Source organism: Mycteria americana, chromosome 4 (assembly GCF_035582795.1).
Source record: "Mycteria americana isolate JAX WOST 10 ecotype Jacksonville Zoo and Gardens chromosome 4, USCA_MyAme_1.0, whole genome shotgun sequence".
NCBI lineage: Eukaryota > Metazoa > Chordata > Aves > Ciconiiformes > Ciconiidae > Mycteria > Mycteria americana.
The window spans coordinates 2,542,995-2,566,729 of NC_134368.1; the positions used below are offsets into that span (position 1 = coordinate 2,542,995).

The 23,735-nt window shown below is 54.1% G+C and overlaps 2 protein-coding genes across 5 annotated transcripts in view; one reads left to right on the forward strand and one right to left on the reverse strand.

Moving 5' to 3' along the window:
• Positions 1-23,735, forward strand: part of ALMS1 (ALMS1 centrosome and basal body associated protein) — a 358,966-nt gene that overhangs the window by 143,538 nt on the left and 191,693 nt on the right. The window lies entirely within an intron of this gene.
• Positions 1-23,735, reverse strand: part of RAB11FIP5 (RAB11 family interacting protein 5) — a 43,250-nt gene that overhangs the window by 18,950 nt on the left and 565 nt on the right. For 3 of the 4 annotated variants that reach the window (XM_075499444.1, XM_075499445.1, XM_075499447.1), the window contains exons 2-3: positions 7,580-8,019; positions 5,460-6,198 (exon numbers count right to left, since the gene is read on the reverse strand). In XM_075499444.1, coding sequence (XP_075355559.1) covers positions 5,460-6,198; positions 7,580-8,019 — 1,179 coding nt within the window. Of the gene's footprint in view, positions 1-568; positions 5,427-5,459; positions 6,199-7,579; positions 8,020-23,735 lie in introns of those variants that run through there. The other variant, XM_075499446.1, reaches the window with a different exon arrangement.

A 23,735-nucleotide genomic window follows, 5' to 3' on the forward strand; every position in this document is an offset into this window, starting at 1 on the left:
TTTTTGCACCATTTCCCCACAGACAAGCATGCAGCCGGGGCTTGCTGCGAGTGAGCCAGGGAGGGTGGAAAACGCGCAGGACCAGGGTGCTGGAGGCCCCGGCAGTGGCTTCAAAGCCTGGCAGGGATCAGAAATTTCCTCCCACCGGCGCGAGCGAGGCTGGCACAGCAGGATTTGTGCAGAAAGGGGTTGAGAAGAGATGGGTACGGCAGCCCGGGACATTTTTGTACAGGGTGGGAACCCAAGTGGGAAGGAGTCAGAGAATATATGCAAATGCTGCTTTTAAATAGCAATTTTGGAGGTGAGAGCAAGGGGTTTAGCTATCTGTGAAATAACCACTTTGCTTTCCCCTTGGTCCTCACCTGCCCATCATCCCAATTAAAACAGACAAGTCCTGCTTTATAGATTTGCCCCAAAACCACAGGAATTAAAAAAAAAAAAATAGCAGAGAGAGGATCTGGGCAGTAGGAGCCCAGGTAGACGCAAAGTGCTAACCCCAACACTCACTTTTAGGGGTGGGAGCGGGGCTGTGCTCTACCTGGACAGCTACAAAGCAGATTTGTCTCACCAGGGCTGAGCTGGTGCCAGCTTAGGATCCGATTCACCATCCTGCTTCATGTCCATCCCTGGGAAATGCGGGCTCAGGAGGCAAAAGGAAGGCAGAGCCATTTCTCACCCTTGCAGGCTCCCCGCATCCCTCATGCCAGATGGAAAACGTCCAGCTCCATCCCTGATCATTTTTACCCCGTGACTGATCCTATGCAGGCGTGCAGTTTTGCAGCTCGCGTGGATACGAGACCTGTGCCAGAGATGTGACCCTGACAGCTCCTGCGATGGCCTCATCCGCAGTATCACCGTTATCCATGACGCCCTGGTTCTCACGACACGGTGCTCCTCTTCATCAAACTCTGCAGCCTCCCAGGTTCTGCTCTGAAAGTCCCCGTTAACGGTGCTTTGGAGGGGGCTGTCACACGCATCGGAGTTCAATCCTACCGACAAGCTCACCTGGTCCACCTGCGCCGCTCCCCACTGCCAGCCTGTCCGAGGACCATGCTCCAATCGTTCAAAACCTTCTTCCCATTTCCAGCATTTAGGAAATGTACTTTTTAGGAGTACATGATGAAGAGTGAGGAATTCGAGTCAATGTTTGGCCTCACTGCTGGATGTAAGGGTATGGACTAGGGAAAAAGGAGTGACAACCAAGGTGGGGAGTGATTTTACATTTTCTCCCCGTGAAAGCAGCAACAGAGGGAAAGGGCTTTGACCTGCAAATGGCACTAATGCGATTATTTTTACAAGAGAGAGCACAATTTCTCTTTTTTCCTATTGCCAAGCATGAGATGCAGCCTCATTTTATCATCCCGATTCACGCTGCAGGAAGCAGGACCTGTGGAGCTCTGATAACACTGTAGGAAACCCTGAATATAGTTAAACCAATTGTTTTAGCCCCAGGCCTTGCCTCAAATAAACCTGCTGAGCTTCCTCCTTACATGCAACCCTTGACCACACCACCTTAAAAACAAGAACCCCCAAACAGTCTTTTATTCAGGTCTCCAAAGAGCAAACACTATCTTCCTACTGCTTCCATTCAAACCAGTATCAAAGCCCAGTAGCCGCCACGGGTTAGCAAAGCCAGGGCAGAAAGGCACAGCCTTTGGGACCTGCTTCCCCATCAAGAGTCAGCAACAAACTTGTAAATGAGGGCTGAAGGCAGAAATGTCCAGCCCTCTCCCTGGGTAAGACAGCGGGCAGGTTTGCAGCTCGCAGGGCAGCGCCAGCTCGTGTGGGCTTGCCGATGGCTCGGCAGAAACCGCCCGTAACAGAACAGAAAACCTTTTATAAAGCTGAAGTTAAAACCAGCCAAAAGTCAGTGGCTTCCTTATTTCAGAAAGGGTGTGGTTTTGCAAGAGCAAGTGGGTAAAGACAAGCTGTGCCAAACTTGTCTTAGCTGCAGGCTAACTTAAGCCTTAACTGTAAAGCATCTTTCTAATTACAGACCTTTTAACTAATTACAGGTTGAGTTTTTTGGTCTTGCAAAGGTGACCGCTTTTGATGCTCTCTCCCCACGTTCAGCTTGGGATGAAACTTGACCTATCCACGGTGGGCAAAAAGGTGAGAAGATGCTGCTTGCTCAGCTGATAGGAGCCACAAAGCTGAAGTTTCCAGAATCAGGAGAGTGGGAGGGAAAAAATCCTTTCTGCAGATAAGTCAAAGACTTAAAACTGCTCGATTCAGAGGCTGGTTCTCTCTACAAAGCAAAGGTTAATCTGTCTTCAGCTCTAGAATTTACACGCGTAACTGAGTAGCTCCTGCAGATGCACATCCATAAAACACCCACAGATAAGCACTGCTAATTTTTCAGTCGCACGCTTGCGAGACCATACGCATTTGATTATCACAATACAGATGGCACCAGACCGTACGTTCAACCTGACACCATCAAGACCTAATAAGCTCTTCAACAGCTTTGACTTGAATCAGTGGCATGGTCCACAAGGTTGTTCAGTGTAAGGAAGGAGAATAAAATCAGAAAAGTTAGAGTTCTGTATAATTAGAGTAAGTAGTGACGTTGTAATTAATAGTCAGAAAAAAAATGAAGAACCAGGAAAGCCAGACTAGAGACAGTCCGTCTCCCTGTGATGATGGAAAGGCCATTTTCGCATCAAATGAGACTCAGTCACCATCTCCCACGGCCCAGCCTGGGCCACATGCTAGGACAAATGCTTCTTGTAACGTTCCTCATCTACCCCGGTCCCCAAAGCCCCAGCCGCTGGGCTTCCTCCTCCCAGCCAGGCAGCTCTCTTCAACATCCTCCATAAGAGACTTCTTCTAATGACTACCTTAAATCTCCCGTGCTACAGTTTAAGCTCATTACTTCCCATTTTCAAATTGCAAACTGCAATTAAAGCCCATTCAGATGCTTATAAACACCCCAAAAGGGGCCCCTGTGAATTTGTTCCCTCCAGCCCTGCTGCTTCAAAGCGATTCCTATTTTTGGGAGAGAAAACCCCAGCCGGCGGAGCTGCTGTCGCATGGCTCATCCAAGTTTCTCCTTACAAGACAGCCGTCTGTGGATGGGGTCCTCGGCATGCCACGGCAAACCGACTCTAAGCAAAGCTTAGCTTCAGCTTAGCTTGAAATTAAACTGTGAGCACTGAAGTAGATAGAAAAAAAAAAAGCACACAGAGTGAAAACCCTCTGGGAGAGGAGTAACGCTGGGAATGGGTCCAGCAGCTGTCATTTTAAAAAAGGCAGAGGGTTGTTAGAAACCAGCAGTGTTTAAGGGCACCTCTGCACTCACAGCAATTATCCGCTGGGTTGGATGCTACAGGCATTTGGGACCCGATTTACAGCCAGATCGGACATCCTTGCCTTGAAGGCAGCAGCGTCCATCAGAGGAGTGGAGCAGGCATGGCTTACACGTCAGGTTGTAACGCACAGCCTGCATCTGCCTCCTTCCTAGAACTGCAAAGCAGGAGGAAAACTGCATGTTTCTCACCCGTTTATCGAGGAAAAGGCTCCAGAGGGAGATGCAGAGGGCATCTCCCATCCCATCACCGTAGGCTCACAGTACTTCGCTGGCTGGCTCAGGCAGCTTGTGGAGTCACTGCCTGAATACAGGAGGGTTTTTTATGGGTTTATTTTTCACACGGTATCTTTTCTATTCTAGGACTTAAATCACACAGCAGGTTTATTATCGCAAAATGAAAAAAAAAAATTAAAAGTACAATCCTGAGGGGTAAGATTCTGTCCTTCCTCAATCGCAGCGTTCAGAGACCACAGTCCTTTAGTCTCATCCAGAAACAAACTTTGCACTGGGATGTGACACCAAATAACTACCAGGGTTTCAAGTCCCCTGGAAATGAAAGACTCGTACGTAGGAATGCAGCCACAGCAGTCCCAGGACCTCGCGTTCATCTCCCCTGCTGCCAGAGCTGCTCAAGGACGGAGAGCCCACATTCTGCCTGGTCCTTCCCTTCCCCATCGCCTCCCCTGTGTGAGCCGGCCTTCGCTCCCCAACAAAAGGCTTCGGGGGAAAGAGGTCCGTGCCCTGCAAGATGGGGTACTCGTGACTCAGGAGAGCAGCTCCCCGCCTGCCTCGGTGTCCCCAGCTCTGCCCGTGCAGCTGGGAGTGCTGGCAGCGGGCAGGACCAAGCCTTACCAGCCCTTACGGCTCCTCTCCCATCCTCGTGCCGACAGCACACGCTCCTCTCGAGGGACCGCATGTGGCACGCAGGACAAGGACACGTGGCCTTCAGTCCTTGGGAAGGGGGGTGGCAGCACGTTCTGGCCTCCCGTGGGCCTTCAAGACCACTACGAGCACAACACCTTCTTGTGGGGTGAGAAGAGGAGGACTTTTGGGGCTGCCTCTGTTCTGAAGCTGCACTGAGCGATGTGCTCACCCCCTTCGCTTACGTCTGAGCAGCACTTTAAAAGCAGTTTAACCCGTGTGGGAATCTGGTTAGGTTGAATAAACCATGAGTGCCCTCCTCATTAAAGGAGGCTTAGACTGAATTAAAATCCTCCTGCTTAACAAATTAGGTTAAAGTCAGCCCAGATTAGAAAATCCCTATAATATATCAACCCTCTAGATTCAACCAGCTCTCGACTGCTAGTTATTTTCTCTGGCTGCTTTTAACCCCGTTTTTTCCCTTTCACTGAGCAACGATAACACCACACCAGGCTCTTGATCGACCTCTGGACCCCCAGCTCAGCTGCCGGGGGCTACGGGGATGGACGTGGGTGACCCACTGTCACGATAACGCCCGCAGAGAAACAGCACGAACGCCGCGTTTTGTGCGCCACAAATACAGTGCTGAGGATTTGGAGGGATGAATCATCACACAAAGCGAGAACAATTAGAGATTCATAATCGGGAGGAGGGAAGGCTGGAGTGGGATGGGAAGAGGAAAGAGCAGGGTTGGGATTAGATAATTCAGAAATATTAATAATATCTCAAGTCACCAAAATACTGTACCCCCAGCCCAGACCAGCGACGTAGAGGGGGTGATGTTAATAAAAAAACATAATTACATGTCACCATGTCCCGCATCCTACACTGACTGCCAGGGAAGCTCTTTTAGCTAATTAAAGGATAACAATCCTTTACTTCGAGGCCACAGAAACACTTGGCATGACCACGCTGAGCCTCATCTCTGCAGAGGGAAACATCTCCCTCTCCATGAAGGGGACCCCTCCCTTCCCCAATCGGGAAACACGGCCCGGGAGGGCAAATGGAGTTGGTTTGTGGCAGAAGCCAGGGGAGGATCCAGGAAAAAATCACCCTCCCTTTGAGACATTTAAGACCAAGGAAGAATTTCCCCCGCTATCATCTTGTCTGAGCAATGGGGACCGGTCCTCTGCTGATGCTGGAGAGCATTTAACAGCGCAGCCGTTGAAGACGGGAGGCTGGGGCAGCTAGTTAATGGCCTAGACGTCACCACACCCGTTTCACTGACCTGGGTTTCTGAGAGGACTCTTTGGGCTCCTTTGAACCGAACCAGCCGCTGGTTTTATTCCTCTCATCTCCCCCTGCCGTCGCGTGGACGGACGAGCCGTGGGAGGGTCCCACTTTCTCCCCCTGGCCTTTGCTCCCCATGTCACTCTTGTTGCCCCCGTGGTGGAAGAGGCCGCCCTTCGCTTTCTTGTCTTCCTTCCTCGTTTCCTCGGGTTGTTTGTCCTTCGTCATTTCCGTGGAGAAGACCATGGGTGCTGCAGCTTGAGTCGGCTTGTTCTCTAGGCGACTGTTTTCTTCCATCTTGGCTCTGCCCAGATGGTTACTGAGAGTGACAGCTTTCGTGGAGACCTTGAGCTCTTCTTGCAAGGCTAAGCTGGGAGGAGATGGTATGAACCTGGGCTCGTCTCTCTGCTGTGTCCTCTCAAAGTTGCTGACACCCCAAGGCACCTCGTGGGAGTCGGGATGGAGGGGAGCGAAGCCGAAGCCCTCCTCCTGCCGTCTGGGGACGTTGGGCACGGACAGCGGCGCGGAGCTCTGCGGGACAGACACGGGGCTCTTTGGTGGAGGCTCGTCGCTGTAAACGTGGCTCCCGTTGATGCAGAGGGAAGACCGGGACACGGGATCATTCTTTGGCTTCAGGCTTTGGATTGCTTTGGGCTCCAGGACCGGGCTGACTTGGGAGACATCGTCACTGAATGCTCTCTTGTGGGTCAGCTTTGGAGATGGCAAGTAGTCCTTCACTGGGGGGAAATAAAACACAAAACAGAGGTGAGGCCATCTGAGTAACAGGCACAGGTACGACAAGCATCGTTATCTTCTACTTGCAAACACTAAAGAGATCTGTGAAATCATACCAGCTTTCTCCCTCGCAGGCTCTACCGGATTATAATTAAATTACTAGAAATGCAAAGCACGGGTCACAGGTATGTGGCGATACAGACTATACGATGTTCTCCCCAAGCACATCACCTCCCACTGCAGGATCCGGAGAGGAGTCTCTGTAAGACGACAAACCCTTTGACTGAGAGGATCCGAGATCAATAATAAATGCAAGAAACTACCCAGAAGCTACTTAAAGGGCTTATGCTTCCGTGTGATTTAAGAGTTTGCATTGAATAAAAGACGACGAGCCTCTGAGCTCCGCTCCGACAGGCCAGGCTGCTGCTTTGTGTGATACAAGCCAGGAGGGTCCAGTGCCTGCTTCTCCCTCCCGCTGCCTGACCCTGTGGCTATTGCTAACGCTCAGCAGATTCTTGGGGTTACGCGGAGAGCCTGGTGAGAAGGACTGCCTGGACGTTAGGTGACACGCAGCTGCTCTCCCCTCCTAGCCGGAGATGCTGTCTCCTTCACCACGATGCGAGGATGATGGGGCCAGACTGGTGCTTCCGCTCGCTCTCCAGCCGTGCACGGGAATGTCACCCAGCAGAAACCAAGAGGCACCACGCGGGCGGCTTCACCAGCATGGTGAGAAGCAGCACGTACCCAGGGACTCCCACCCAATATGGGAATTTGCTGTCTCCAGCCAATTAAACCATTAATTATATATTTTGTTTTCAAGGGACGGCAAGAATTAATTCATTACAAGAGCCTTTTTTGTTTGCAAATCGCCACTCTCCGAGCGCCAAGAGCTCAGATTGCTTTAATCACCAGGAACCGGTCACTGTTTCAGCTTTGCCTCCAAGCCGGAGGCGTCTCATTAGACAGCCGGGCAGCAGCACGGCGCAGCAGCAACGTGCTCTGCTTCTCCCAGCCCTCTCCCAGGGGTTTACTGCTACGAGTCAGTGTTAGCGACCCGCTTTTAGGGGGCAGAGAAGAAACGGTCCTAAAGAACCCTCATAGCCTGCAAGCTCGTGGTGCGCTGCAGGGAGCGCACGCAGCATCAACATAAAGTCAGGCTGTTCATATACAGGCTCAGCATGAAAACAACATCTTAGACGTCTCCCCCCATTCTGGCAACCACGTTACTGCCACACGCAGAAGGTCTCGGAGGGTTTGTGCAGGACGCTGCTTCTTAGGTAAGCAATCAGTTAACAGATTTGCAGGAAAGCCTCAACAGTCCCTTACAAAGAAAAGAAGGGGAAAAAAAAAAGGGGGGAGGGATTAAAACCGTTATCCTCTTACCAGAGCGCTCCGTGGACAGACTGCTGTGTCTGCTCGGGGATTTGGTTACCTCAGGAACATTTGCGGCCAAGCCCAAGCTGGCAGAAGAGATAGTGCTGTCGGATCCCAGGGAGGTGTTGGATTGCGTCAGGGACGACTTGCGCAGCTTGTTCTTCAAGAAGAAGCCCTTGACTTTGGACTTCTTGCCCCCAATATCGTAGTCATCCTCCATGTCGAGGGCGCCCATGCTGCTGGGGATGATGGCAGAGGCCGACTCCAAGTCGTATTTCTTCTTGCCTTTCACCTTGTCCTTCAGCTTGCCAAAGGGTGACCGCGGCTTGTCCTTCATGGACAGGTCAAACATGCTGGCCGTGAGGTTGTTGCGTGTAAACTGGATGCTCACCAGGATCTCACCACGCTCCTTCTCCTTCTTCCCAGGCTTGGAGTGTAGCTTGTGCCACCTGGAGCCAGAGAGGAAAGAAGAGGAAAGGCCCCTCCATCATTTCCAAGAGCCACGAGCCAGGAAGACCTCGGGGAGCATGCTGCTGGGTGGGAGCTAGCACAAGGACCCCAGAAGTGACCTAAGACCTGAGTCAGAGACACGCAAACGCCAAGCACAGAGGTGTCGCACGGGACCAGACCCCTCCCTGAACCGCAGCGGTTTTGTAAGAGCTCTGTCTCCGTCCCTGTCCTAGTACTAAATGCTGTCCTTCCACTAAATAACCTGGCAAACACCATCTCGCTCATCCTGGCATCAGATACCACTGTGCGTTTCAGGGGAAAGTTACTGGTGGCCACATTTTTGTATGGTCAGTTGATACGTTGCTGTGAGCCTGTGTTTAAAAAAAAGACGGTGTTTTGTGCTTGCGTTTTAAATATTCAAAAGCCAGTGACTCAGAACAAACCCTTTCAAGTCAGAGACAGTACCGTAATGGCAAAGGCACTCAACAACATTCATTAAAATAACTTTACGCTAGATCTTCCATGCCTCACCCTAATTAAAGATGCTGAAGTTTGCCTAGAAATGTGCTTGCATCAAGCATTTACAGGATGCCGCCTCCCGGGAGCCCTTTACGGGCAGGAGGAGCGGCCATGCAGCACCTACCCTATCCAACCCAACCCTACTTTACCATACCCTTCCCAGGTTACTGGATTTTTGGGAAATATCTGCATTCCCACAGCCGGCCGATGGCAGTCTCCAGCCTGCGGTACAGCTTTGGGATCTGCGATGACCTGATGTGATGATGGAGGATGCAGCACACCTATACGTCCATCACCTTCCCCTCCTTCAAATCTCTCAATTCTGCTGAAATGTCTGTAAGATTTGAGGCAGCCAGAAGCCTGAGCTGAGGAGGGAAAAGGACTTTATTTTAACACCCCTCGCACCGGTTGCCAAGGCCCAGCACCACGCTGTGGGGCTGGTGAAAGCTCCCAAAGGAGATATTGGCCACATCCACCAGCACAAAAGCTTCATCTGACTCCGCAGCAGGTTACTGGGGGACGCTCCCCGCTACCCTGCCCCAGACAAAACCCGTAACGCAGACTTTGCTCCGTAGCTTTGCACACAGAGATGGAAGGAGCATGGGAAAAGCCTCCAAAACATTCACTGCACAAGGGGAAAAACCTCCCGACCTCCATTTAGGGCCCAATCCTTCCTCAGGGAATAGCCTGTGCACTCACAGGGCACGGAGCTACCCCTGGTATGCAATGGGAGAGGGGTCTTGCCTCCTGCCAGCTGGAATGAACGGTGGGTGAGAGGACACCAAAGCAAGAGATGCTCAGAGGCACCTTCTAGTTCTCTGCTTCCCCATGGTACCACGTTCAGGTGGGGCACACGAAACACAGGCCATGAGGAAACTGTTTCTTCCCCAAAACTGCTGTCGACCCAGTGGTCCTTCGCTCCCTTCTCCTCCCGTGAGATGCCCCGTCTTTCTGCCCCAGGTCCAGGCACCGCTTCCCGGGGCGGCTGCAGCAGGATGAGTGGGTCTCCAGCACAGCTGCTGCCCCGGAAGCTCTGATCCCTCCCAGATCAAAGTATTAAAATTCCCCTTAACAAGGCACAAGGAAATTTGTAGGTTCAGGGCTATTTCTTCATGACATGCTTCATGGGCGAAACACGCAGCAACGGGAGGTGGAAGAAATTTCTAGACCTGGGTTAACAATATTTCAATGATTTCCCAGAAAATAAAAATCCCAGCGGTGTTTTACATCCACTTGAAAAGTGAAGTCACTGAAAAAAAAAGGGAAGGAAAATGTGAAGGGATGGAGATGGGTGTGACCACGCTGAAATCACCAGGGCGAGGAGAAAACTTGAATCGCGTCCTCCAGAAGTTTCTGAATTACTGCTGCGGAAGTTATCGCATCTTGGAGGAAGGGAGGAGCTGGAAAGCCTGAGGAGCCTACACTGTACCTTGGGAAGGGGGCACAAAACCCCTAACTCCCTGCTGGGATGCCAGGATAAATAAAAGGAGTGTACAGCTGGATGTACCCAGGTCCTTCACCATCCAATTCTGCTGCCACCGAAGTGCAGGAGGGACAGTGCCTGGGACTTTGCTGGACACAGATGCGGGGTTAAATCCCCAGCGAACCCATTCCTGTTCCTACCACTTGCTTATGCCACCCCCATACGATGCCCACTGCAAACTTTTCAGTATCCAGGCTTCAAGCTTGAAAATATCCAGGCATGAAGAAAAAAAAACATGAAAAAAAGCAGCATTAACCCCTTACAGCAAGTCATCGGCTGCAAAGAGACACCCGAACAAGCTGATCCGCTGGCAGGGAGCAGGAGCAGGCGAGTCAGGCAGACTCTTCCCGTAGGAGCGGTGAGGAAAAGGCTGCTTGGAACAGGCTGTGGCCACAGCACATCAAATACTACGTTGCTCAGTTTGATGCAAGACCTGGAAGAAGTTCAAGCGGGAAGGGCTGCAGCAGCCTGCCAGCTGGGAGAGGAGAGATTTGGGGGCTGAATCATTTAGCAGGAAGAAAAAAAAAAAAAAAATCTTGCAAGTAGTTTTTATATCTTATGTCATCTCATGGGGGGGAAAAAAAAAAAAATAGAGAGAAAATCTGGGTGGATTAACATAAGGAAAGGCACGAGCTTCTGAGGACGATGAGATGTAACAGCCCATAAGAGCTCTGCACTGGCTCAGCTCACATGGATACGCTCTCAGCATCTCCCGTCCCATCACTTATAACGTTGCGGTCATTAAAATTAATCTGGGTGCTCGGTGGCGATGCCTTTGAAAGAACAAGCCTTAAAACCTGATCTGCTTCAAAAAGCGTCCGTTCAAGGAAAAACCTCTGCTTACGCTGGCGCTGGATTAAGGAGCTATTTTTGGTTCCCAAAACCTAATCAGCAGTCGGCAAGCAGTCGGGACTACACCTCAAACAGGGAACAGAGCTATTTTTAGGCTGAGTTCTAAGTTTATGGCACAAGATGAGTGTTTGGGAGGATTAAGTTGTTCCATGTTGGATTTTTCTCTTTTTTTATGAATCAGTTCCAGTGGAAACAGGAGGTGCAAACACTGCCTCGCCCGGGATGCGGCAGGAGAGCGGGACTGGGGGGGGGGTTCAAGTCCCAGCCCAGCTAAACACAAACTCCCGCAGCATCTCTTCACTATTAACCCCATCCCATGCCCCTTGGTTTCCCACATTTCCTCCACGAGCTGCCCTCAGAGGTAAGTCCTGGCTGGGGATTTTCTGGATTGGGGCCACCCAAGCTCAAGCCTCGGAGGGGGACATGATCTCTTTTATGGGACTAGATGATACGCCTGGAAAAAACAAACCAGCTTCTGCCCATACAAACCCTTTTCCAGGTCTGAAATAGCAGCTGTGGGCTTCACAGCTCAGGCTCAGACCAATCGCTCTGAATTTAACTGGGTTATATTAATCAGGCTGCGGAAGAGGTGCTGGCACCGAGGAGCGTGGGGAGATCGAGGAAGCCGTGCCAAGCACGACGAGCACTGGAGACTGAGGACTGCAAGGACCCGCTTCTTGGAGGCGTTTTGGAGGCCTCTCTTGAGGCTGGTGCCACCAGCTCGGGTCCAACTCCTCGCTGCACAGGACATCCAGGACAAGCCACCCATCTCTGGCCACCTACTCCCAGGGTGCTGTTATTAGTAAGGTTTGGAGGCATCACAGCCTGACACAGACTTTGTGAATTAAAAAAACATTAATTTAAACAGGCTGTCTTGTCCCGGTGCCAGAGCTGGTAGTGATGGGAAGCAGGATTGCTCCTAGCTAAGAAGACATGCTTGGTGCCCGAGTCTGTGCTCCTTCCCTTGCTCCCTACAACGGGAAACTGGTCTCCCCCTTGAACACGGAGCAGAGGATGAAACCTGCAGCTTCCCAGCCTGCTGGTCATGTATCAACGCCCTTCAGCTCCGTGGAGAACTGCTCCTTTCCACCCATCAGCTACTGCCCACCTCCAAAGCAAGGCGGTGCTTCTGCTGAGACACCTTGGTCCTGGCCATATGGAGAGCCGGGCTAGCTCAGAGACATCTCCAAAGTAACACATCCAGGGAACGCAGCTTGAGCCAGCTTGAAGACACGAGCTGCAGGTTCAGGCAATTAGCTTTTGCAAAAAAAAAAAAAAAAAAAAAAACCAAAAAAACCCAACTATATTCTTCCTTCTTACACCCCAGAGGTCCAGTGCCTCTATGCATCGGGTGCCTGCCTGCAGCATTGCACCACGCTGGGTGCGCATCCTCCCAAAGGCAAAAGGCTTCTCCCGGCATCACCCCGGGATCTGCCCTCCACGGATGCTGCGGCAGGCGGGCACCCAGGCCCTGGGGATCTCTGCAGGGGGAAGGAAGCAGCAAGCCGCCCCAGCGCACAGGGACGGGAGAGGAAACCTCAAACAGAAAACACCCTGCAGATGTCCTGGAAAGGGGAAGCAACTGGAGGCCCCTGCGAGCTCTCGGGCAGCTCCTGGGAAGCGAGACGTGCTCCAGGGGTTTGCAAGTTCACATCCCATCGCAGTAACACTGCTTGTGAGCACTGATGTACGGCGGAGGGCTCCCCAGCCCCCCTGCACGGCTGTGCGCGCTCATTTAGGTCACCGTGTTTAATCAGCGCATCCGAACTGCCTCCAGACAGTTTCAGTAAAACCCTTTCCTGTGCAAAGGCTCCTCTCTCCTCCCATTCGCCTCCACTGAGAGTCAAGGAGAACGGCGAGCCACGCAGCACGGCTGCCAAAAGGCAGGTTTGGGAGGAAAGGCAGAAAGCGCCCGGCATCTATTTTTACATTTGCTGTTGCCAGGATCAATTGGAGCAGCAAGGGAGGCACGGAGAGCAGAACACAAAGCGCTGCTGTATCTCCAGGCCCCCAAAAAAACACGTGCTTTCCCTCATCCTCCCGCAGCATCCCATACCGGAAAGCCAGCTAGTGCTGAGCAAAGGGAAAAAACACCCTGGCATGGAAACAAGAGCGTAGGAGCTGTTTGTTAAGGAGGGAAAGCAACCCCACGGAGGACGCTGACAGGATGGCTTTGCTCGGGGTCAGCGCGTGGTTCATGTCCTCCCCTCTCCTCTGCTCTTTGTCTGCCATTGGGCTGCAGGTGACCATTTATGGGGGGCACGGGGAGCCCCCGCTCTGAGAAACCTTGCGTTGGGTATCCGAGCTACAGGGGGAAAATGCTTGGGCAGTATTTTCTCCCCATCGATGAGAAAACTCGTTTGGGTTTATGAGACACCTGGTCTGCATGGGCTGCCCCAGCACCTCCTAGGATGGGAAAACAAGCTGCTGGGATGAGCAGGAGGACACAGAGCCAACCCTTAACAGAAAGGCAACGCTGACCGTGATCCGAGGCTTTTGCCACGTTGTCCCCTCCACGTCCCCCCCCACCCAATCAAGCAACTCCTTCAGCACAAAACCAAACACAAAGCCGAAGCCCCCAACCTGTCAGCAGCTGCGCAGGTTGGCGTCCCGAAGCCCTGGGGTGATCCAAGCCCAGCAACACCAGGACGAGATCAGGCAAGCAGGGCAGCGCACGCAACACGGCTCTCAGAGATGCCACATGCACCATCCTGCCCTACTTTCAGGGAGGACATGGGTCCTTCCAAGGAGGATGTGGATCCTTCCAAGGAGGACCACCTTTGCTCTCCCATGGGTCCGGTTTGGGTCCCCAAGAGATCCCCATCCATCCTCCAGCTCAACTGGACCTACCTCGCCCCAACAGACCTGTCCAACGCACCCCGGGTACCTTCAGCAATGGTTCTTCAGTTTCGTTCTTGGACTGGTCCCAGTGCTTTACCAGCGGCAAGTTCAAGAGAACTTCCTTGGGTGGTTAAGTCCCTTAGTGACTCGTGGTGTCCATGGATGCACATGGGGAAGGATGCACAGCTGGAGCATTTCTAGAGCACTTCAGCCATCAGGTGCTTCCCAAAAGCCTCCCAAAACCACTCAGGATCGTCAGGGTGGTCGAGGTTCGCCTCAAACTGACCAGAAATGCTCCTGCCCCACACAATTCAGCTGCCCAAGCTGCAGTACAGAGCAAGAGACAGGCCAACGCGGAGCCAATGCTTCTTCCCTGACCGCACCAGCCTGTCATTTACTGCTGATTCATCCCTGCAACAAGGTCAGCCTGGCTTACGAGGAGAGCCCCAAGTCTTTAATTAAAGACTATTTGGGCCCCTACAGCGACGGAGCGCAGGAAAGGCAATCCGGGGAAAACACGAATGTTAGCAGAAGGGGCACGGCTCCTCCTGGCATGACCTCCGCTCGATGGGCACAGCACGAACAGCGAAGAGGCATTTCGGTGAGACAAGAGCTGAAGCAGCCCTGCAGAAATACGCACATAGCATCGGGCCAGGAGGAAGCTCACCTACTCAAGAAGGGAAGCGTAGGGTGGAAAACAACCCAACCCTGGGGAGTTTTGTGCTTTTTGTCTGGCTTCGTGTTTTTGATACAGCTTCCCCCGCCGGTGCTGGGAAGCTTTTCTGCAGCGTAGGTTCGTTTCGTGTTGGTTTTGGCTGGCCTATTTTGCAAGGTGATCCCTGTAAGCTGCTAAAAGCACAGATGGAAAATAAACACAGGCTGATTCCCCCACGGATGGGGAAGAAAGGGCTCGAGCGGCTGAGGTGGGAAGAAGTTCATCTCTCCAAACGTTCCTCTGAGAAGTGCTTGAAAACAAACTTGAACAAACCAACCCCCCACAGCTCGTTAGATAATTCAGCTCACTGCTAATGAAGCAACTCAACCCTGCTCCTCTAATGGGTTCCAGCTTTGACACAACCAACTCAGCCGCTGAAGAGAGTGCTGGCTAAATGGGATGTCAGAAACAAAGAGCAGGAGCCGTGTGTGGTGAGGGGTGCAAGGGGATGGAGGTACGGACTCGGTGCTGGTGCTCCAAGCGATGTATTAGTATTACCGCAGCCAACATGGAAGCATGGGACAACCAGGAACCCGCATGAGAAAATCCCACCACCGACTCACACCCGCGCTGGGACAGAGAAGCTGTCCATGCTCAGCCGTATCCATGCCCTGCTGAAGGGCTCATCGCACGACTCGCAGGCCAGGAACAGAGATACTGTCACTCCAGTGGGTCTCAATGGCAGGGAACAGCCTGCAAACCTGCAAGGCGTGATGAAAACCAGGAAAAAACCCAGCCCTGCTTGTGTCCACAGCTCACTGGCAGGCCTGGTGCAACACCCAGGCTGTGCTACGGAGCTGGTGCTCCATGCACAAGGTCCATCCCAGCAAGGTCCTGAGCATCCTCACTCCTGCATCCCAGCCGGAGCAGTGCCCCACAGGACCCTGCCGCCTGGCACCTCCCCTTAGCTATGGGGGGACTGGGGTGGCCCAGACCTGCGGAGCCCCCAGACAGGCTGTTTTCTTGACCCTGCACACAGAGGAGACAGAGGATGGCTGCCCAGCCACCCCACTGCCCCCAAATCTGCCCCTACGGCCTCTGTGCTGGCTGGCAGAGGCGAGCAGGGGTGTGTGATGGCATGGAGGGGGACAGTTTTAGGAGCAGGGTAGACACCAGAGATGGAGAAGAGCCATCAGCCACCAGGACAGTGCTGGCATGAGAGCAAGGACGGGTAACTTCATCCCAAATCAATTTAGGCTAAGAAGATCAGAGGTTTTCCCCTCTCTAGCACAGGATGGACAGGTAGGAAGAAAAAAGGAGGAAAGATTTAAGGAGCTGTAAAATGGAGCATGAAACATTTATGAATGGAGATAGTAATAGCAGGAGACAGAAAGTGATCTCTTCAGCTATATTTATCCGCTTACACTCCAGAACACCCAAGGTTTGCATCCTCCAAGTTGCAAACAAGCCAATAAACCACGTTTGTAGTCACCGAATGACCTGAACTGCCGGGCCAGCGCTGCCCCGACATAGCGAGGCTGGGGAACGAGGTCCCTGCATGAGGATGGGAGAGGAGGCAGCGCTGGTGATCCGCTGACCCGATGCACAAGACACCAAGGGCACAAAGAAATATTAAAAAAACCCGAGCCCCGAGCTGACTTTGCAGGATTGCAAAGCACGACCGACAGCGAGGAGCTGCTCCGCAGGTTCCCCCAGCGCGCCTGCTTCTGGGGAGCTACTTCATGCACAACTCAACGTGCACGGGATGGGCAGGAGAAACACATTTTTGCTGTAAATCCTTTCCCGCTTCCAAATGGGAAGAGCATCACGGCAGGGCTTGCGTGGAGAACCTAGTACCTAGAGGCAACGCGAGGCTTGGGAACGCAGCGCCTGTCCTCCGAAGGGGAAACCAATGCCAAGGGCTTCACGCAGCTCAATACACCAGCTACACCCGCTTCGGCAACAGGTCACGCACTGATTGTTCATTCGTCGCATCTACAGACGCTGCAACCCGCTCTGGGGCATGAGTCACGCATGTGAAAAAGGGGGAAAAAGGGAAAAAGGAACGAATCTTAAACCCAGTAGCGGGTTGCTCTAATTACACAGCCCTTTACCCTTGGTGGATTTGGCAGCAGAGACCCACGTGCTGGAAACACAGAGCTGGGGAGGCCGTGGGATGCTGCTCCGGGGACGGGGCTCCCAAACCCCCAGCCTGGGCTGAAAAGGCCGTCCCATTGGAAACCCAAACCCCGTGTCCCCAGCCAAGCTTCTGACAAAGAAAGCAAATTCCCATGGCAGTTATTTGCACACCTTTGCCGAGCACAGGCTCCAACAAGCCCCGGGGCAGGAAGAGAGGCAGCAGCAAAGGTTTAAAAGCCATTTTCACTCGACAGATTGCATGCAGAAAGGATGCAAGGTCTTTTTTGGACTCCAATTGTCAAGAAAGCCCCGTGCAGCAGCCGTGCAGAGGTAGCAGCCCGTGCCAGCACACCCGCAACGGAGCAGCGTCCAGAGCAAGAGGATTTCAACAGGCGAGACAACACCAGAGCACCCAGAGCCTACAGGGTTACTCGGGACAAGGAGGCCGTTTTCCCTTCGCACAGGCGCCTACATAAGTGCATTCACGAGTCAGCTACAGCGGACAGGCAGAATAACCCTGTCTAGACTCTGCCCTGGCAACAGCCCCGGCACGGACACACTCTCTGCCCCAACAGATGCTGTCCCTCCGGGACAGTGACAAAGAAGGGGGGTGTCTCCAGCAGACCCCTGAGTTGTGACACATCGCTCCAAGGGACCATGCTGCCGGGGTGCAGCTGAGGGTGCCCGCAGATGCTCTCCTCTGGGGCAATGGTACAATCGAGCAGATTCCCCCAGGAACCACGAAGAGCATCACCCAAAAACTCCGCTCCTGCTGCGGACGCTGCCTTTGAGCCATCCAGCTCAGCCCAGCGTGACAAGACGGCACCTTGGAGGGCGAGACGAGCGGCGAGCAGAGCCCACCCTGCCTTCCTGTTCACCAAAGAGGAAGGACTGGCACAAAATATTTTGCCAGACTCTGTAGGGAAGGGAGGGAGTCACCTTGGAAAGATGAACCAAGGTGGCGAGGTTCCCGAAGCACGACGTGAGCGCTAGCTGAACTCAGCATATGCAATAGCATCAGCTCCACCCGCGTCTGGAGCTTTGTACCAACAGGTTCGAGGTGTTTTCTGGGCTGGCTGCGGGTTTTTCTGCAGCTGCTAAGGGAAAAAGACAGCTGGAGGCAGTTAGGGCTCTGCAGATTAGCGTGAAACAGAGAAAGAAGCCTGAATCTGCAGCTTTTTGGTTTTTAAGATGATGGAGGGTGACAGGCCAGCGCTGTCGGCCACTGACAGTCCAAACCCAACATGCCAGAGTTGCAAAGTTGGGATCAAACTCCTCAAACATCTTTTAAAAACAACCAAAGCAGAGCCTTCCCAGAGCAGAACAGAGCAAGGGCCTTAAACCTCTTAAACCAACCTCAGCAACTGGGTGAAAACAGGGTTAACTGAGCAGGTAGGAGCAAAATTAAGCCCTGCCACCATTTCATAAGCAGCGTCACCATCATCTCAGCGCCTCAATGCCTTCCCTGTGGGCTCCCAGCTAGGGGCAAATGCTTGCCCAGGACAAGCGGGACACCAAGGTCCCTATCCCAAGGCCTGGCTGCCTCCTGCCCAGCCTTGCCTCCGGCAGCGCAGAGAGCATCTCGACCTGATTTTTGGCAGACTAACCCTCTCCTCCCCCTGCTCAGGCGGCATTTCGACACAGCAGGGCGTTTCCTGGCTTGGCTGAGATGCAATAACCCCTCAGAGCTGCCTTTCCAGCCCCAAAACAAGGATTTCATCACAGCCCAGGGCATCCAAAGAGCTCACCGCTGCTCTTAGCCATGCCGGAGACCTTCGCCAGCCTTGCTGGGTGCCTCCGATCACGGCCCCTGGGGAAGAGGGCTCTCTTTGCCCTCGTATTAAAACTTTCTGTCCCAAAACTATCACGGAGCGGCTATTTCCTCTCCGCCCAGCTCCAAGGTCTCTTCCTCTCCTAGCCTTAAGGACAGACGTGCAGAGGACACGGCTGCAGCAATTTGGCCTCAGCTCATGCCTGATAGGGAGCAGAAAGTGAGCTCTGACCCTGGGTGTGAAAATCTCCCCTAGGAGATGCAGCCAGAAGCCAAGGCCACAGTGGGAACAGCAACGAGCACAAACCACCGCATCCGAGAGAGATGCCACAGCCAAGAGCCCGCAGGCCACAGAGCGTGCTCTGCTGCTAATGATCTCCACTGATTTTAATTTAACAAGGGAGGGCGACGGCCACAAGCACGCCATGGGCTGACAGCAGTCCAGAAGGGCTGGCGGTGGAGATGAGAGTGGGTCCGTGCTTGGGGGAAACACGAGGACAGTGGCACAGAAAGCACGTTACCCATCCGCTCTCATCACAGCAAGGAGGGGATTTGATGGGTACAACCAGCAAGGGGAAAGGAAAAGTGCCTGATGTGGGGCTTAGCTCAGGAAGGACCAACAGACAGGGAGCCCTGGCAGGGATTCGGGGACTGTCCCTTGGCTCCAAGGATGCTTCTCGCCCCTCCGAGGTTCCCACACTGCTTTGCTGCTGAGGGGACAGGGTGATGATGTGAACTCCCGGAGGGCTTCTCGGTCACCCCAGAGCCAAAGCAAATTCAAAGCAATGTCCACCTGAGCCACCTCCATCTCAGCCTGTTCTTTCCCCCCCAGCCATGCTGCTTCTCTCTCCCCATGCCAAGCCACGCAGCTGCAGGCAGCGACGGGGCTGACAAGCTCCTTCTCCAACCGGCTCTGCCAGCCATCTTGGCCCGGCTCCGCGACATCTTCCCCGCAAGCCCAAGGAAATCCCCGTCTCTTTTCCACTGAGCCTTGCCCCAGAACTGAGCTCCATCAAGACATGGAGGAGAGAAGCCCCGGTGGCCTCAAGGACTTCAGCTGGAAAAGTTTAGCACCCAGAAGAAAGGTTTTGTACCCCGAGTAGCTTCTTTGCTGATGGAGAGCAAGAAGGAGAGTGTCTCATTCCTGCTGCCAGGGCAGAGACGCTGCGGCTGCCCAGGTGAAGGGCTGCACACAAGCCCAGACCCCTCCAAGCAACCGGCCCCTCCGCAGCTGGGGAGGGATGGGAACGAGTAAAGGGAACTGCAGCAGGGAAGGCTTTGGGGAATTTGGAGCTGGGCTAATTTTGCACGGGTAACAACTCTGCAAGACAAGTTCCCTGTCGCAGAGACACCAAAGGCCACTCGCTGCTGTTGCTCCTTGTCTGAGGCAGCAGCCAGCAAGCAACTGCAAGTCACTGCAGGAAAACACCAGAGCCAGGAATCACGACTCCTCTGCTACACTTACTGTCCCCTTACCCACAGGATCCCAGTGCTGCCGAGCCCTGAATTTTGCTCTCCGGAGACCGAGCTCCGGCAGTCCGGTGTTTGCACGGCCAGCAGAGCTTCACCCTGGAAGGCTCACGGCTTTAACTTTTCCCCTTTGCGAGGGGCTCAGAGGTCTTAGGGAAAGAAAGCAAATGAAAATGAGATTTCAAAGGGGGAAAAAGGAGTTAATGACAATTATGTTTTTTCTTTACCCAGCCCAGGAAACCTTGGGTGCCCGCTACCCCTCCCCACCATCAGCCTCGCAGCCAATGGAGCAAAATCAAGGTCCTTTCAGGCCCCCAGGCAGTGAGGTCCAAGGTCCAACCCCGCAGGAGTTCCTGTGCACCTCCTGTCCTCCCCAACACCAAGCCCCCGCCGTACCACCCACCCAACAGACCACATTGGCCAAGGCGAAAACACAGCCTGACGGGTGTCGGATCGAAGCTCTCATCTCGCTGGAGCTGGAGCCTTTTCCACCCTCCCCAGATGCTGCGTTGATGGGGACGGAGGTGGAGGTAACGCTCCCCGGCTCGCTGCCACACCGCAGGAGAGGCAGGATGAGCCCCCGCAGGGGACTGCAACGGCATTTCCTGGATGTCAGGAAGCAGAAGCAATAGCTGCCTCGCGAGTACAGAAAAAAACCCCTCTCCTCCTGGGCTAAGCCCTCGTTTTGGAGGGACTGACCACACCGCTCTTTACCTGCCGAACTACCACATCTCTCACCCATGCCTGTGCCGAGCCGGCATCGCTCGAGGACCCACCAGCAGACCGTTACAGTCGGACACGGTGATGGTCACCATGCCGGTATACAAGCACTTTTATTGCACAGCCTCATCCTACCGGCAGCACCAGGCTTTGGGCTCCCAAAAAATGAGGCAGGACAGAGAGCTGCAGGGACCAGGTCATGGGAGAGGGAGAGGTGAGGACCAGGAACATCTTGCCCAGGCAGGACCACGGCAAAGGGTTTTCCTGATGCAGAAAGGTATTGCATCCGGAGACACACATCAGGCTCAACAGGGCAGCAAAAGGCATGCGTGAAAAATAAAAGCACTACACGGCTCAAGTGGGAAGGGAGAAACGATGCTCAGCACTGCTGCTTTGCTTGCCAACCCCAGGCCTTGGAGCTGGCTGAGCGTGGAACAAGCCTCGGGATGCCCAAAAAGGCCAAATCCAAGAGTTGATTTTCTTGCAGGCAAAACAACCGAGACGTTCGGCTGAACAAGGCAGCTCATAAACACCCCTGGACGCCGGCTGGCGGCTTGTTCCTGGAGAAGAGTCCAAGTTTGACGGAACGTTTTCCATCAAGCTGAAAACAAGTATAAAAATCATTGCCGGTAAAGTTTCCTTTCAACAAAAATCAGCAGGAAAATGAGAGCAAGGTCAACACGCTGACAATCAAGGCCTTTTTTTTAAGCGGGGTCCCATTCCAGCTGGCAGCAGTTTTATGCCCAAGAGCAAGGACCGCAGATGGGATCCTAAAAACCAGCGTATGGCAGAGGCTCAACTTATACATCCCTTGCTCGGGGGCCGCTGGTTATCTCCGCTGCACAGGCCTGGGTGTGCTATGCGGTGCAGTCCCGGAGAGGGGGAGCCTTGTCTTTGTTTTGCTATTTTGTAATCTGGGACTAAAATTTCCTCCTAAACAAAGTTGTTTGCAATGGGACTGAACCAGACGTCAGAAGTTGGTTGGAAGCTTACGCGGCTCGCAGAGCGAGACCCCCGGGGCTTCCCCCAACCCTTCTCCTACCAGCTGGACAGGCTCCAGCACTTGGGACCCCCCTCCAAAACAAGGTGCAGCCCCTTCCACGCTGCGGACCTGCCACCCACCCTCAAGACACCTTCCAGCTCAGGGGCTTGAGCGAATGGAGATGCTCAGGACACAGGGCGAGAGCTCTCCGTCACGTTTTCTGTGCTCACTTCCATCACCAGGGGCCACGGGCAAAGATAAAGAGCCTTAAAAGCTCTTGTGATCCTGAACAGTGCAAGGGGAAGTTAATTTTCCTTATGCAAGCGAAGCTACAGGAAGGGAGGGAGATGGACAGCAAAGATCCTGGGGATCTCCTGCCTCACAGCCCAGATCCCCTCCTTGGGGTGCAGTAACGGCGCGGCCAGGGTGACCGGCAGCCATAACAGGCAGCACGGGGTCCAGCCGCGGTGGACGTTGCACCCATGGGATTAACAGCCCCTGACGTCGAGACCTTTGAGACGAAACCACAGGCTCAGCCTCCCAAAACCTTCGCAGGACTGTCACAGGGCCCCCCGCTTTGCACAGCTTCATAAACTTCTGCTAACAGGAGCGTGGCTTTCCTCGAGACACGGCTCCCACCCCGGCTCCCAGCGCAGGGCTCGCTACCCAAACCGCAAAGAGGACGGAAAGTTATTTCACATCCTCCCGTGCCAAAACAACACGTCTCTTCTGGCACGCCCGAAAGGCCGCCGATCGGCTCGCTCGCTCTGAAGTCTGCGCACGATGCTGGTTTGAATTAGGCCCGAAGAATTCAAATGCAGCTCCTCCGCCGCCGCCCATTCTCCAGGCAGCGCTAATAAAAGCAAAATAAACACCGGGGGGGAAACACTCAGACACTAACTCCGGGGTTAGTCACTTTTCCTCTGTGCCCACGCTCCCATTTTAGGGCAAGCAGGAGTCTCCACGGGCTGCAGATGCAAACGAGCCGCGTTTCTCCACGGGAAAAGTTTTTCCGACCATTTTTCACACTAATCCTGCTCTCCGGGAGCGAGGCTGCGCCGTCTGCCAAGCCCCGGCGCTCCCTCCACCGCCTCCCCGGCCGTGCCCTGGGTAGGAGAGTGAGGGAGGCTCCTCTCCAAGCCTGCAGCTTCGGGCAGCGAGCCAGCCGAATTCCCGGGGTCCGGGGAGCCAGCAAGCAGCGGGGACGCTCCCGGAGGTGCACAGCAGCCCAGCCAGGTTTGCGTGGAGCAAAGCTCAAAAAACTTCTTCCCTAAAGGAATTTCATCCACATTCCTGCGTTTCTCTGCTTGGCAAAGGCTAGAAAACATTATTATTGTTTTAAACCCTTCTGGGGGAAGGAGGAAGAACAGCAAATTCCCCCCACGTAGGGATTTATGCTGGAGGGAACACAGGGCTGGGGTTCGGTCCCCTGAACTGGGGGACCCTCCTGCAGCAGCACCGCAACAAACCAGGTCGTGCCGACAGCCCCACCGAGCTGGTGGTGGCTGCAAAGCCGCCGCAGCCATCGGAAGGACAAACCACCGCGAGTATCTGTGCCACGGCTTCCCAGGAGTGGCAGACCCCGGGGGGACCCTCCCGGGATACGGAGAGACCTCGCGGCACCCTGTCCCCCGGGATCCCCTGCCCAGGGGGAGGAAGGATCCCGTGATGCCTTGCCCTGCACGACTCCCTTCCTGGGGGCTGGAGGGACCCCGAGACACCCCGTCCTCCACAACACCCTTCCTGGAGCACACATGACGTCCTATCCCCCGTGACGCCCTTCCCAGAGCATCCACGGGTCCTGCGATACCCTGTATCCTGCGATGCCCTTCCTGAGTCATACACGGAGCCCATGCCACCCCATCCTCTGTGACACCCTTCCCAGGGCACCCATGGACCCTGCGATGCCCCGTTGTCCCCCACGACACCCTTCTTGGGGCATGCACGGCCCCTGTGATGGTGGATGACCTCCCACAATGCCCTTCCTGGGGCACTCATGGTCCCCATGATTCCCTGTCCCCAGCAACCCCCTTCTCGGGGTACGCAGGGACCCTACGATGCCCTACGTCTTGCAAAGCCCTTTCCTTGGGGCACGCGTGGACCTTACCACACCCTATCTCCTGCAGTGCCCTTCCTGGGGCACACACGAACCCCGTGGCACCCCATCCACTGCGATACCCTTCCTGGGGCTCACACGGACCCGTGACACCCATCCTGGGGCAGGCAGAGACCCCGTGACGCCCATCCTCGGGCACGCAGGGACCCCGTGACGCCCATCCCGGA